Source organism: Cygnus olor, chromosome 5 (assembly GCF_009769625.2).
Source record: "Cygnus olor isolate bCygOlo1 chromosome 5, bCygOlo1.pri.v2, whole genome shotgun sequence".
Taxonomy (NCBI): Eukaryota; Metazoa; Chordata; class Aves; order Anseriformes; family Anatidae; genus Cygnus; species Cygnus olor.
The window spans coordinates 3,096,843-3,112,351 of record NC_049173.1 but is presented as its reverse complement, the minus strand read 5'-3'; the positions used below and the strand labels follow the sequence as shown (position 1 = coordinate 3,112,351).

The window sequence follows — 15,509 nt, the reverse complement described above, 5'->3', positions numbered from 1 at the left end:
GGCGGGGCGGCGGGGGCACAGTAACGGAGCGGGGAGGCGGCGGAGGCAGGCGGAGGAGGAAGACCCCGCCGCCACCGCACCGCCGGGCCCCTCGCCTCCGCTCCGCAGCCCTGAGGAGAGCCCCCCGCAGCGCCCGGCCGGTGGGCGGGCGGCAGGGCGGACGAACAGGCGGCAGAACCAATGGCGGCGCTCCGCCCGCCCCCTTAGCCGGCGTTGGACCAATGGGGAGGCGCGGGGCGGGGCCAGGCGGGCCGCGCGGCGGGCGGGCGGCGGGCGGGCGGCAGTCGGCGCCGAGGCGCGGTGAGGTGCGGGTCGCGCCGGGTGGCTCCGCTCGGCTTCCCCTCGGCTTCCCCCCCACCCCAACCCCGGGCCGCGCCGCGGCCGCCGCTCTCCCCCGGTCCCCTATGGAAGAGATGGAAGAGGAGCTGAAATGCCCGGTGTGCGGCTCCTTCTACCGCGAGCCCATCATCCTGCCCTGCTCGCACAACCTGTGCCAGGCGTGCGCCCGCAACATCCTGGTGCAGACGCCGGAGTCGGAGTCCCCGCAGAGCCGCCGCGCCTCGGGCTCGGCCGCCTCCGACTACGACTACCTGGACCTGGACAAGATGAGCCTCTACAGCGAGGCCGACAGCGGCTACGGCTCCTACGGCGGCTTCGCCAGCGCGCCCACCACCCCCTGCCAGAAGTCCCCCAACGGCGTCCGCGTCTTCCCCCCGGCCGCCCCGCCGCCGCCGCCCGCAGCCCTGGCCCCGCCGCCGCCGCCCCGCAGCGCCTGCCTGACGTGCCCGCAGTGCCACCGCAGCCTGGGCCTGGACGAGCGTGGCCTGCGAGGTTTCCCCCGCAACCGCCTTCTGGAGGCCGTCATCGACCGCTACCAGCAAGGGCGGGCGGCCGCGCTGCGCTGCCAGCTGTGCGAGAAGGCGCCCAAGGAGGCGGCCGTCATGTGCGAGCAGTGCGACGTCTTCTACTGCGAGCCCTGCCGCCTGCGCTGCCACCCGCCGCGGGGCCCGCTGGCCAAGCATCGCCTGGTGCCGCCGGCGCAAGGCCGGGTGAGCCGGCGCCTCAGCCCCCGCAAGATCTCCACCTGCACGGACCACGAGCTGGAGAACCACAGCATGTACTGCGTGCAGTGCAAGAGCCCCGTCTGCTACCAGTGCCTGGAGGAGGGCAAGCACTCCAGCCACGAGGTCAAGGCGCTGGGCGCCATGTGGAAGCTGCACAAGGTGAGCCCGGGGCTGCCTCGCCTCCGACACGGCACCGGGACGAGCCCTGCGTGGGGGGGGTCTCCACGTGTACTGGGGTCGTGGTCCCCCCACGCTGGGGTCACCATCCCACCGTGGTTGGGGTCACCGTCCCCCCGTGCCATCCGTCCGCCCTTGCCTCTCGTGAGCATCACCCACCCATCCCGGCACCCTCACCCTGCTGCTTTTGGTGGCCTCGTGCAGAGGAGGGCAGGAGATGCTCCCCAAACCGCGTGGCGATGCCCACCGGGGCTGGCAGGGGTGCGGAGCTGGGAAGGCAGGCGGGAAGGATGCTGCTGGCAGGAGGGAGGCGTGAAATCTCGGCGGAGGACGGGATGCGGTGCGGGGCCGCCGAGGAAGGGCTGCCTGCCTCCTCCTGCGCACTGAGTCATCGGGAGGAGGAGGAGGAGGGCCGGCAGCAGGGAGAGGTGCCTGTCCCCGCATGCTGATCAGCTGCGCTGGAGCGCGCTCGCTCCCACACGCGTCCTCGCTGGAGGAGAGGGTCCCAGCGCGGGAGGTGGGGACGCAGCCAACGTTGGCTCAGCGCCACCCGGTCCACGCCGCCTCCCTCCCTGCTCGCAGCGCTAACCTCAGCTCACCTCCCTGGGGGAGTGGGGACGGAGGGGACGGGGGCGTGGGTGGACAGGGCGCGAGGGGATGTGCCGCGCTCCTTGCGTGAACACTGACGTGATTCCCCCCTGCTCCAGCGGATGGGTGCTGGCGGGAGGAGGTGGGGGACCCCTTGGTGAGGAGTCGGGGAGAGGTGGGGACACGCGTGACCCTGCTGAAAGGGGCTGGGAGATCCCTCTCCGGGAGCGTCTCTGTGCTGTGCTTTGCCTTGTGGCTCCCTGGGGGATGCAAACGGCCGGGCTGCGGCTCCCTGACGTGTGCTGGCTCCGTGGGTGCTTGGCACCGTGCTGCTTGAGAGGGAAGGCTGGAGCCGAGGGGGACTGCAGAGGGAGGAAGGGTACAGCGGTGCCTGTTGCTGCTGGAAGCAGCTTGTCCTGGCCCCGTTTTCCTGGGAGCACGGAGTCTCTTCTCCCCCAGCACGGTAGCTGTCAGGTGCCGTGAGCATGTTGCCCGCTAGGAAACCCGGCGCGTGCTCGCCGCATTAAAATCCCGGCGCCAGCTCTCCCGCGGGAACGGCCTGTTCTCCGGCGCCTGGCCCAGCGAAGGATGAATGGGTTGGGGCTGTGCTGACGCGCAGCGGGACAGGAGCCGGCTCTGGCGCTCAGCGGTGGTCTTAAACAAGAGGAGTCTCACGGGTGCCGGGCCTTTTTGTAAGGCTTTGGCTGCGGCGCTGTGCTCCCGCTAGCCCGACGCCTTCCTGCTTTGAGTTGGGTCCAGCAAGGCGCTGAGATGCACGCGTGGGCGTCTGGGCAACGTGGTGTGCGCCCAGGTACTTCAGGTTCTGTCCCTGTGGTCTTTAGGACGGCGCGTTCGTGGGTGAGCGGTTAGCTTTCGTTTCAAGGTACCTTTTCACGGAGGCTGAATCGATGTGGTATTTCCCTGATGCAGCCAACAGACCCAGAACTGCCAAGTTACTTGAACCGATGGTTTTCGTGCGATTTCCTTGATCGTCTTGAAAATTGGAGAGTGAAGGTGAGCCTGCATTTCGGCAGTCCGTGTGTTTTTCTGGATGTGACAGGGCAGGGATTTCCTGCCATTTCACAGTGGTAGGGGAGGGAAAGAAGTTGGTTGGGGTTAAACACGACAGCGTTGTATAATTGGAGGAATGATTTCACCGCCAGAGCTCAGGGGTGCTCCGAGAGGCTGCGTAACAAAATCAAGGGCTTTGGACGGGTCAGGCTTTATGGACCTGGTTGGAACCAAGCCACCAGGACCGCCAAACCACGTGGATCAGTTCGGGACCTGGTTGGAACCAAGGCACCTGCAGACTGGAGCTGGTGAGCCTCCTGCAAAACCGCCTCTGTGTCACTCTGGGGCAGGAGGACGGGCCTCTGGCGGCAAGACAGACTCACCAAGACGGAGACTGTCCCTCTTCGCCTCGTCCTTTTGCTGAGGTGAGTGGCTGTAAGGAGCGCTGCAGCTCGTAGGAAAGGACAGAGGGGTCGGCTCCTGGCTTCTCTCCTGCGATTACCACGCTGCTCCGCGCTAAGTAATCTTTGTGGTACATCTGTGCTCGTAATTTCTGACCTGAGAAGAATCTGTGATTCTCGCTGGAGCCTGCGATGACCTGAGGGTGCTTTGATGAACGCTTGCTGCTGAAAGCTGTGTTTGTGCATCGCTACCTGCCTGCCCGGCCCTGGGCACTGCTGCTAAGTGCAGTGTGCTCTGCCTCGGGATGGACACCAAAGGGGTTCTGCACATCTCTTTGGGAACGGCTCCGTTTTTTCCTTCCCTCTGAAAGGGAGCTGATGGTGTGGTTCTTGCAGACGATGGTTTCAGAATAATCAGTGCTGAGATGCAGTAAAGCATAATTCAGGGAGCTAGGGTTTCTAAGCCGGGCACAGGTCGCGGGGAATCCTCGCTTTTCCCGTCGTCCTGCCAGGACAGCTGTTGGGAGAGGGGTGAATATTCAGAGAGGGATGAGAGGGGAGCGGGGTTTTAATCTGAATTGGCCTAGTTTGGTACATACATTGCAGCGGTCGGATTTCACCCTGACAAGATGTAGTGCCGCTTGTCATGTCAAAGGCAGAAACACAAGATGGAGCTGGATCGTGCATTCGCTGCACATTCGAGGCCCTCTTGGTAGAGCTCGCTAACGGTGGTGTATATAAATATATATTTATTTTTTTCAGACAAACCGAAGGGTTACGGTTGTGGGTTTCCGTTACAGAGGTTCGTGGGGCTCAGCCTCTTTTCTTCACCAGCACCTTTCCCGTTCCTTTGCCTTAAACCAGGGCTGTTTTCTGTTTTACCTCGATGCTAAAAGTGGAGCGGGTGAGGTGCCTGTCCAGAACCCTCTTGCGGCAAAGCAGGAACAGGTCCTGACTCCAGCAGAAGGTGCACGGTGCCCTCGGTTTTACTTTCAGCCAGGATTTTCCAGACCGGGATGAGTTTACCCAGGCTGCAAACACAAACTGTCCTCAGACTGCAAGTCCCCGTGGCATCTCCACGCAGGTCGCTGTAGAGACCAGCCTGTAAACTGAAGGTAGCCCCCTGCTGAACCAGCTGCAGCGACTGTTAGCGGTCAGAAGCTAATTAGCAGCAGCTAATTAGCCTCGGCTCCTTCAGACTGCCACTGGCCCAGGTGGGGTGCAGGGGAAACTCCTTTACGAGTCAGAAATCCCATGGGCTCTGACTGCATTGCGCGTCTGGGGCACACCAGGGGCTGGGAGCACGCTGCCCACGCCTGTTATTTTCTGCCTGGGGGCAGCCGAGGAACGTTTCTGGGGGCTGATTTCTTGCGGCGCTGCTGCTGGGCCCATAGGAATTCCTGCAGCCTGTGGGAAACCCCCGGGAGCTGCTGCCGCACAAAGGCCTGTTTGCTTTTGCAAAATATTTGCTGCTAAAACGGAAGCGGTGAGGATCCTTAATCTTCTCCCGTTGCACTTTCCCAAGCCTGGCTGCGAGGGCCCTGCCAAATCCCAGCGCCTTTGCTCTGTCGGCTGCCACCTGCAGTGCGGGGTGTCTCCTTCCTTCCCCAGGAACGCCAGGCAGCCCCCCCAGCGCATTTTCCTGGGGGCGCCAAGCAGGCTGAGGTGCTTGGAAGCCACAAAAAGCAAGGAACGGCGCTGAGGTCAGTGGATTTACGCCAGCTCCGTGTGTCCTGCAGGTGATGCTGCCTTCTTGTATTAGCATTTGTTTAGAAAAGAGCTTTCTGTCGGGCCACCCTTCCCTCTGCACTTACCTCGGTTAACAGAGTAAGGAGCGTCCAAGAATAGCCCATTAATCACAGGTAATGTGGGACGGCAAGTTCTGCAGCATGTTCTTGGAGCTAATGCGGCATCCCCTAGATGCCAGGAGGCATCCGCTTAGGTCTGTGCAGCTGAAAATGGGCCCAGGGCTGTCTTGGAGGGCGTGTAAATCACTGTGGCTCCATCAGTTCCAGTGGGAAGCCCTAAAGTACAGGGACTTGAGAGGGCAACGCTGTGCTGCGCCATCCAAAAGTTCCTGTGCCCTGGATATCTCAACCCTTTTCCATTCTTTCCACATGGAGGTATGTTGGATTTTTAATTCTGACCACTTCACAAATGAAGGATCCCATGAACTTGGTAATTTTGGCTGAGCTTATAGTGGTGGGAGTCAGGAGCACCTCAGGTGAGACGAGTGAAAATCCAGCAGTGAAAAATGAGCCCAGGGACTAATTCTTGTCTTTTTCTCCCGGAAATGTCAACAGGTGGCAGTGTGTCATCCAGGGAGTCTCCTGACACTGCATCCATAGCTGGAAAACCAGGAGAATTAGTAAGCATTAAGAGCAAACACTGCTCCTGGTGTTAAGTAAATGATATGAGAGTGAGAAAAGGCATTGCTGTTTGTTTACCGGCGTTGCAAGCTGTGCCAGCAGCCAACACTGCAGCTAACAGCGGTGCGGGGTGGATCTTGGTCAGAAACACGTTCTCCAGAGGCTTATGCTGCTGCTCTCCGCTTTGCTGCTTTCCGCTGTCCTAAATAAAGCGCCCCAAAGTTCAGGTTTTTACAGTGAAAACCTTGCTTGGTGTCTCTTGTTAGAACCTGGTCTGCAGGTGAACACAATCCCATCGTGCATCTTCACAATGATATGTGTTTTTTTTTTTAACAACTCATATTTGGTTAAGGAATTAAAAAATGTTTATTAGAGGAACTGAGGAGGCATGTAGCGTGCTTTCTAGAGAGCCAGCGCGTAGCACTTGGAGATATTCTCATTTTCTTTCCTAAAGGCTGAAGAAACGTCCCGCATCACCTCTTTGTATGATTCACGTACTTATTCTTCTAAAGCAGACCAATTTTGATTTGCCCATGGTCTCCCTGGCTATATCAACGGGTAATTAAAAATTAAAAGGTAGATCACTGCATCTCCTGCCCTGTTCCCTGCTCTGTTTTTCTTGGGGAAGGCACTCTGTGTGGCCGGGTATGCGTTGTGCCTTCACTGTCTGAATTGTTAAATTAGCTTATAAGTAAGCCAGCTCGCTCGGTGCCCATTCAGATCGTCCTGCTGGGATGGATGGGATAAATGGCTATTTAGAGGAAGCCAAACAAAGCCAGCGGTGTCAATCCCTGGTGAACCTAGCTCAGGTCACGTACGAGAAGGATGGCAGAGGGCGGCGTGCTGCAAGTCCGCTCCCTGTGAAGAGGGTGAAGCGTCCGACCAAGGCTCAGGACGAAAGGCTCTCAAGTTCTAAAGGACGGTTCCAGCTGTACCAAAAAGACTGCAGGTTGGTAAGCCGGTGCTCTGGGACCTCTGGTGTGGGGCGGCTTACAGAACAAGGGTCCCTGCTGAGATTCGGCCTCGTGATCCTGGCCAAATAACTCATGAGGCTCCCTGGTCTGTCCTTCTTCCCTAACCTGGACTCCTCTATCTTGTCCAAAGCTGCCTCTTACGAATGCACGTTCAGCACAGCCCCTCTCCTCCAGCCCAGCAGCCTGGTCGTCCTCTAATGCAGGTAAATATCCGGGCACCTTTGCCGTAATATTCTGAGAGCTTTGCACGAAGCAGGGGGCACGACAGCTGTGACGAAGTCCCTCCGAGGCCATAAGGGGAGCTGCAGCCTCCCTCCCCGGGAGAGCACGTGCATTGTGCTTAGTGCGGAACGGAAGTCGCAGGGATTGCAGGGCGTGGCTAAAAGCTTTTGTGAGTTGGGGCGTCAGAAATGGCGAACTGCTGAGAGCCCTTCGTGTGCAAACGGCATCGGGTCAGCTCCATACAGCGTGAGAGCCGGCATTGTCCTTGGCTCGGGGTGACAAATGTCACCCTGTTTCCTTGGGGCAGGGCTCTCCCTTCGGCAGGGTGCAAAGTGGCAGTGTAAAACAAGCCTTGACCTTCATGGCAGAGCCAGCACGGGCCCAGTCTTGCTGTCTGAGGAAGAAAAGTGCCTTTGACTGTCCCCACGTGTGTCGTGTTGGTGCTCCTTTGTGGTTCCTCCGGCTGCCCCTTACGCCGCCTTCCATCACAGCCAGCTCTTCGCGAGGGCCTTGTCCAGGAGGAGCAGCGGTGGCTCAGCTCGTGCAGTTCAGACATGGCCAAGTTGTCCTCTTCCCATCCTGTAGCAGCACTTTTTCCACCCCAACATCAAATTCTCTGGAGATGAGGACCTGACCGGGTCTGTGCCACAGCCAGCCGCAGCTCGGTGACTCAGAGCTAGCGCCTCGATGCAGTTCCTCATCTATGAGACTATTTCTCACCTCCCCTGGAGCCCAGCAGCAACAACTCATTACTGACTAAGAAATCCCATACTCCCAAAGAGCTTTGCTTGGAATCATTTTAAATTTTGCCCTCGGGCTGATGGGCAGGACAGAGGGGAGCCAAGCGCTGCCCCTTCTTCCCCTGCGGGTGATGGATCACGGAATCGTCTAGGTTGGAAGAGACCTCCAAGATCACCCAGTCCAACCTCTGTCCTAACACTAACAAGACCTCCACTAAACCATATCGCTAAGTTCAACATCTAAACGTCTTTTAAAGACCTCCAGGGATGGTGACTCCACCACCTCCCTGGGCAGCCCGTTCCAATGCCTAACAACCCTTTTGGTAAAGAAGTTCTTCCTAATATCCAACCTAAACCTCCCCTGGCGCAACTTTAGCCCATTCCCCCTCGTCCTGTCACCAGGCACGTGGGAGAATAGACCAACCCCCACCTCACTACAGCCTCCTTTAAGGTACCTATAGAGAGCGATGAGGTCTCCCCTGAGCCTCCTCTTCTCCAGGCTGAACAACCCCAGTTCCCTCAGCCGCTCCTCGTAAGACTTGTTCTCCAGACCCCTCACCAGCCTCGTTGCCCTTCTCTGGACTCTCTCGAGCACGTCCATGTCCTTCTTGTAGCGAGGGGCCCAAAACTGAACACAGCACTCGAGGTGCGGCCTCACCAGAGCTGAGTACAGGGGTCAATCACCTCCCTAGACCTGCTGGCCACGCTGCTTCTGATACAAGCCAGGATGCTGTTGGCCTTCTTGGCCACCTGAGCACACTGCTGGCTCATATTCAGCCGACTATCAACCAATACTCCCAGGTCCTTCTCTGCCAGGCAGCTTTCCAACCACTCACCTCCCAGCCTGTAGCGCTGCTTGGGGTTGTTGCGCCCCAGGTGCAGGACCCGGCACTTGGCCTTGTTGAACTTCATACAGTTGGCCTCAGCCCATCGCTCCAGCCTATCCACATCCTCCTGCAGAGCCTTCCTGCCCTCGGGCAGATCGACACACGCACCTAACTTGGTGTCATCTGCAAACTTACTGAGGGTGCACTCGATCCCCTCGTCCAGGTCATCAATAAAGATATTGAAGAGGACCGGCCCCAGCACTGAGCCCTGGGGGACGCCACTAGTGACCAGAAATGCCGGCGCGGAGCCTGGGGAGGCGAAGTGCCTCGTGCTGGGCTCCGGGAGCTGCCGACCAGAGGACCGGTGGGTCGATCCACCCATGGCTCTCTTGCTCTCCTGTTGAGGGGTGAAGGACAGGCTGCAGCAGCTCGGGGGGGGCCCCTACTCGCTTCTCGAGCCAGCTCGCCCCCACGGGCGCACGCCGCCGAGCGTCGGGCTGGCTGCCTGCCTGCCGCAGCGGGTTTCTGGCTCGTGTCGCTGTGCCCCGGGCACGTGCCTTCAGCCCCTGTGCCAGCCGTGGCTGGGGTCCCGATCCCTCCGTGACCACGTGGGGATGTGCCTCGTGCCCGTGGGATGCCCAGGAGGAGCACGTCTCCTGCCGGGCAGGAGCGAGGTGGGATCCCAGCTGCCTGCTCCTTCCCCACCGTGCAGCTGGGCAGCGGCAGGGGGAAGTGGAGCGCTGGTTCGGAGGCTGCTTGACTGCTTTCCTAATGCTCTCGGGAGAAATATCCTCTTTCCTCTAGCTCTGAAGGGAGTTTAAGGAGCTCTACCTGTAAGCGAGACTAAAATCTGGCTTGAAGCATGCTTGTGGTTGAACTGGAGTCGTGTGGGGGTTCGGGCGGGTCGGTGGGCTCCGGTGTGCTGTGACAACCAGTGCAGGTGGGTTTGGCTTGGAAACAACCTCATTTCTGCTCAGGCATAAGATATTTCTTCAACCATGGCACGGTTCTTAGTGCACAGCGAGTGAGGGCACAGTGAAGTGCAGCAGGAGGGGAACAGGCCGTGTCCTCTCGGTGATCTCCTGAGATTATGTGAGCAGGTTGTCAGAGGGAACGGTGTCAGAGCTCACGGAGCTGTTGGTGTGCTGCCTCAGCTGGCGTTTAGCTCGTGCTTCCCAGGTTTGACCTCAAGAGTTCTGTAGCTCCCTGGGTGCTGGTGGCTGCTTGGCGCAGGTTCACCTGTGAGCAGACGGTGTCGGGGAGCGACATCTGGCTGCTCTCAGGCTGTCTGAAGGTGCTGGGCATGAAGTACCGAGACAGGACGCCTTTATGGGGCTGCTGCAGCTCCTGGGACTGCTTGCAGCTCTGCAGAGGCACGGTGGGTATGGTGAATAAGGGTCCTTCCTGCCATCGGATCCAGCTTCCAGAAAGCTGTGAATTGTTGTAGTTGTCATGAGGCACGTCGGATCCAGGAGACGAGTTTTTTAAAACCAGTCCGTGGCTCCGGAGAGATCCCCGCTTGATGCCAGCTGGGTCTGCAGTGGCAAAATGTGCAGAGCCTCAGAGACTTCAGGTACAGCTAAGGCCTCGTGCAGGCGGTGCCGTCGAATGCCGTCGAGTGCCGTGGTTTGTTCCAGCTCTGCTCTGTGTGCCACAATTTGTATTTTAACTTTAATTGTAAGCCACGATGTCCACAGGCAACTCCTGCTTTTGGGTGCCTCGAACTTGCTATGCCTTTATTAACTCTTATGTGAATTTCTCTGAGTACCTCGTGCTCACACCCTGAGAACCACTTTAAGTGGCTTCTTTAAAGTTTTAAGGCAGTCAAAAGTGCCCGTTATGTCTGAAATTTGTCCCCCGAGTGGGTCTAGAGGATGCTGCTAGTCCATGCGCAGTCGGCGCTGTCGGCAGCACGCCGCTGAGTGCTTCATCATCCCCCCGTCCACAAGGGTTCCTCGGCGCTTGGTTCCTTTCCAGTTAATTGGCGGAGGCTCCCTGCTACAGAGAGTAATTATACTGTCAAATGAAAGGCAAGGTGCTAGCCAGAAAATCGGCCATTTGAGCTCAGATTTAATCGGGAAGCCGGCACTGGGAGGATGGGTGGCGGCGTTTGTCCTCACCCAGCACGTGGCCCGGAGCTTTGCAGCAGAGATCACCAGAGCTGCCCGAAGGCAGCGGGATTTACGCACGGCTGTCTGCAGGTGGGTGAGCTGGTCGTGGAACAATCCCCTTCTAGCGAACGTGGTTTTCATCACCTCGTGCCTTATAAAGAGTGAAACGAGGGTAATTTAAAAAGAAGGCGTACGAGCAGAGGTTATATTCGTGCAGCCGCCCTGCGCTGAACTGTTCAGAAGCAGCCGGGCAGGGGTTGTGCTTCGTGGTGCCTTCCCTCCAAAGGCCTTTTCCCGAACCTGAGAAACCATCCGCTTTACTTGAACGTGCCCCAAAATGCATTCCCTTGACTAAATACAAGGAAGCTTGCAGGCCCAACGTGGTCACCTGGCGCTGAGCGCCGCGGAGCCGTGCTGACTCGGGCTGCCCGGCTCTCTGCTGTCATCCACCACCTATCGATGACCGTGCCTGCCGGGGGTACAGAGCCGAGCTATGCGCCTAATGACTGCCTCTGTGAAAAGCTTTTAACCTCAGCAAAATGTTTACAGGATCAATATTTATTATATTGCAGCCGTTTGGTTTAAACAGACGGTTTGCTTGGCTTGGGGGTCTCCGAGTGGATTTGCAGCTGCAGTCGGAAGGAGCCCGGAGATCCGAGTGGTAGTGCAGGGGTGGGATGGGTGAGTAATTTAGGGACGTATCTGCTTCCTTCCTTCGTGCAGCCATCCCTGCTGTTGGGAGTAACGGTGGTGGCTCGAAGCGATGTACTCCTTCAGCGTAAGGCTGGGGGAATTTGGCTCTGGAGATGTACCCGCGGCCGGTAGGTAATTTATAGAACAGCTTGAAGGCAATAAGCTGTTACGTACCATTTTGCACGTGCATAAATACGTCGATCTACCTTCTTGTTCCCGGGAACGTCCGAAAAGCAGACGGCTGATGCATAGATGGACGTTTTCGGTGTGTGCTCGGTAATAGCCGGAGCCTGCAGCTGAGCACCAGCAGCACCGCTGCCCTCGACGGGGCAGGATGCGGGCGCTCTGTTCCCAGGGGATGCCACAACCTGCACGTGATGGGCAGAGGAAGAGCGGCCGGGCAGGAGGAGAAGGGCCCCTTTGTCCTGCTCAGAGGCGGTTTTGGCCCCGGCTCGGCACAGCCGCTGCACGTGCTCCCTGCAGCAAGCCCCGGGGTCATTTCCCACCGGTTTCCAGCGAGCGAGCTCAGCTGGGAGAGGCCGGGTCAGACCCGAGCTCCTTCTCTGCACGTGTGAAACCCGGGGGGTCACAGCAGGGCCACCCGGGCCGATGCTTGGGAGCTAATTAAGAGTCAGGGCTAATGAGCTCAGGCAGAGCACTGGGCTAATCCCACTAGGCTGGCTCTGTTCAGCCGCATCTGCAGGGTGGATGCCGCAGCTCAGACACCTGCCAGGAGTCTCTGCATCCTCTTCTGCACCCCACGAGCCTGCCTGATGAAACCGACGCTGGTCACAGCACCGTTAGCACTTCCACACTACATGAAGCCCCTCTGCTTCGTGTACAGGTGCTGCTCGATTGCACCGTGTCCTGAGCAGGGGCCCCTTGCTGTGCATTAAGCAGCAGGAGGAGTGAAACTCATCCGAGATCCCCCTCTGCTGCTGCTCGTCCACGTAGCCCAGCAGCGGGGAGAACAAAGAGCATTTCAACAAGCTGCTCCCGGCCCTGCCAGCACGCCGTGCTGTGTTTGCTCTCCGCACCCAGCAGATCCTCTCCCATTCTCTTTAAAGTTTGTCTTCGCCGCGACAGAGCTGAGAACTGGAGAAGAGCTCCCGAGCCGCCGAGCGCCATCCCTGCAAGCTGGCCAGCGCGGTGCTGCGTTTGAAGCTGAGCTTATAAATATTAGCAAAGCACCTCCTTCCCAACAGTTTTAAACCCCCAGAGGGTTTGTTGGAAGTTACTTTCCTCTAAATTACACCGTGACTTAAGAAGAGCTCTTCAGCCAAGTGAGAAGTGGGGCTCTTTGCCCACTTTGCAAGTTGAGTGGTCTCTGCCTGTCAAAACGCGTGGCACAGGGTCTCCGTAGACCCTTTTAAATACATATTTGTTGTAAAAGAGGTGTCAAATTTATCACTTCCTAACGTGTTTGTACATTTATGGTGTAAAAGCGTTTTATTTTGTTGAAAGTGAAGTGCTGCAAAGCCTTGTGTGCCCTTCGAGATGCTGCCTGCTGATCCCGTCTGCGGCCCCTGACTTAGAAGTTGAGCTGCCACTTGGTGTGCCCCCTGCGAACTAAACCTCTCATTTCCTCCTTCCCCACTCATATTTAAATGATGAGAGTTTCTGCATTGGTTCCTCTACCTCGACAGCCGTCCCATTAAAGTACGTTCCCACTGGTTTGTTTCTTTGCAACAGGAGGGACAGAGACCGAGGTGATGGGCTGCTATTTTTCTGGTCTCTACTGACCAGGAGGTGCTGTGCATCCCACGCCTGGTCCTTGGGCTCCTCAGGGCACTGGGTGCCTCGCCCCCATCCCAGCTGCTAAGGGATTAAATGATTTCCTATCCCACATTAGACCTGCTCATGTTTCTAACAGAATGAGGGAGCAGAGCCTCCTGCGAGGCGGTCTGCCACTGCTGGAGGTAAAGGAGAACTGCCTTCTGCTCCCCCTCACGACCAGGATGGAAGCTGGAGGTGGACGTGGCCGGGCCTTCAAAGGGGCCATCGTCAGCTGGAAGAAATCCTGGGCACGGTGAGCGCATGGCCAGGGTCTTGTGGACTGAGGTGTTTGCTTGTCCTCCCTGGGACTTGCCTCCCTCTCTTGCTGCTGCCCTCTTTCTCCTGCCTTTCCCATCTTTCCCCCTCCTCCATCTGCCTGTGCCAAGTTCCCTCTCCCTGGGGCTCTGGTGGTCTCTGCCCCGTTGCAGTCCAGCGCCTGTCCTTGCTCCTTTCTTTAAGGTCTTGGGAGCACTTCTTTCTTTCCTTTAAAAAAAAACAGAAAACTATTACTGGAGGAAACGTGAATTATTCCCCCCTCCCGTCCCTTGGTACTCCCTGGGTTCTCCACTTCTTCATAAATACTCCTGAATGATTCAGCGAGTCCATTAACTGCTCTCCTCGTGGCACCGAGATGAATTGCTCGGCCCCAGCGATTCGGGCAGCCTTCAGCTCTGAGCTCCGGGTCCCCTCGCCTCCTCGCTCGCTGTAGGCACGCTGACAGGTCCTTCGTTACTTCCTAATTAGCCATTCGTCCTTTCTTATTAAATAATAATTTTTTTAAGGCACGCATTAGCCCAGCTCTTCGCAAATTATTGATTTATTATTCTTCCGCTGTTATTAATGGGTCTACAGTCTTCTCATAATCCCTCCAGTCTGGTTGGACGTCCTGGTAACGATATCCTCCTTCCCTGCCCACCTCCGTCGTAGTTTCACGCCACCTTTGAAGGCTTTTGTCACCTGTGCCACTCTGATTTCCACTGAAAATCTTAGCGGGGCTCCCGGGAGGCCACTTGAAACACGTCCCCCAAGCACAAGGGAGCGGGCTTTCCACGGAGCCCCTTCCCAAATCGTATCAGGAGAGGTGGAAGCTGAAAACCTCGGAGGTTTTAAATCTTCGCGAAATTCAGAGCGAAGCCCAGAGGCCACGTGCGTCGTGACATCCCGCCTCCCGCTGCTGCTGGGGCTGCCTGGTAGCAGCAGTCGTATCAAAAGCAGAAAGCATAAAATTAGGAATAATTAATTAATTAATAAGTTCTGCTGCCAGCGGAGTCTTGTCTGCCAGCGAGTGCCGGTAAGGCAGCGACGTCCCGGCGTTGGTACTGTCTGTGCTGAGCGGGCTGGCCGGCAAATGGGGTGGGTTGGGTAAATGAGGGGGACTCGGTAAATGAGGTGGGCTCATCTCACGGGGCTGGTGGCAGACCCCAGCCCACTGCTCCTTCCTGGCCGTGAGGGAGAGCCCAGGCTAGCTGCTAGAACCGCTCGGCTCCCCCAAGCCGTGTTCGGCTGACGGCGCTGGGCTGCTCGTTACGCAGAGCGGCTCTGGGGATTTAACCAGGCCTTCAGCGTTAAACACGAGCTTTAAAGCACTAGCCAAGAGCTACGTTTAGAAAAAAAAAATGAATAAAGAACCCACATCCTCCTAAAAATGTCAGAGAAGCAAGGGGGTTTGCTGCGTCCTCTATGGACAGGCGGGCGGTGGGGTATTTGCCGGGAGACGGTACCCCGTGCTTTATTGGTCACGGCACGGCTGATCAAAGACCTCGGAGGAGCATACGAGAACCTCTCCAAAAGAGGGTCCTGGCAGTAGGAGAGATTCACTCCTGATCTCCCGAAGAAAGGCAGGGGCATCTCCCTGGGAGCACAGGGGGTTGCTGTCCTCCGCAGCCGTGAAGTTGTTCAGCCCGGCACCGGTGCGGCTGGAGGACGGTGACAGCGCTCATAGCACGCGGGAGAGCAGCCGGGGTGACCGTGGGGCTGGAGGGGAAAAAAGGAAAGAACTGGAGGCTCCAACGGAGAGGTTGGAGGGGGGAAATTGTGAGGATGGTCTTCAAGGTTACTGCAGGCAGTCGCAGGCTTTGCATTTTCATGAGCACGACAAGGTGTTTGGCCTTAAGTTGTAGTGGTGGAAGCGTAGTTACGTTTCCCCTTCCGCCGCGGTAGGTTTTGTCATTAGGAATTTGGGCATAATAGCCAGTAGAAGTGCTAGTGACACCAAATACCACCTCCTTCAGCAGGTACTAGCCAGTATCGCACTGGGGAATATTAAACTGGGAAAGGCAGCCCAAGGCTGAGAGCCTTTCGTCTTGGGACAGCGATGGAAGGGACCAGCTGGGGGCTGCAGCCCTCCAGTGCTGATGTGGTTCACTTCAATACGTGCCAGCCTGCCTTCTGCAAGGTGGCTAAGAGCAAATATCCAGAAGGGAGCCCTCACAGAAGATGCAGGATCTCGTAGCTGGGTGGGACTTCGGTTGGGCCAAGGTAAGATTTGGGCGGGAGAGAGCTCTGGAACGCTCTGGTCTGCACCAACAGGAGGTGGTAGACGTGGGCTTGCCCGGC

The 15,509-nt window shown here is 57.8% G+C and overlaps 1 protein-coding gene across 13 annotated transcripts in view; it reads left to right on the top strand.

The window, feature by feature from the left end:
- The first annotated feature begins 284 nt into the window (after positions 1-284).
- The window catches only part of TRIM9 (tripartite motif containing 9), a 47,839-nt gene continuing 32,614 nt past the window's right edge, over positions 285-15,509 (top strand). For all 13 annotated transcript variants that reach the window (XM_040557881.1, XM_040557880.1, XM_040557872.1 and 10 more), the window contains exon 1: positions 285-1,223. In XM_040557881.1, coding sequence (XP_040413815.1) covers positions 405-1,223 — 819 coding nt within the window. In that variant the 5' untranslated portion in view covers positions 285-404. The remainder of the gene's footprint in view (positions 1,224-15,509) is intronic.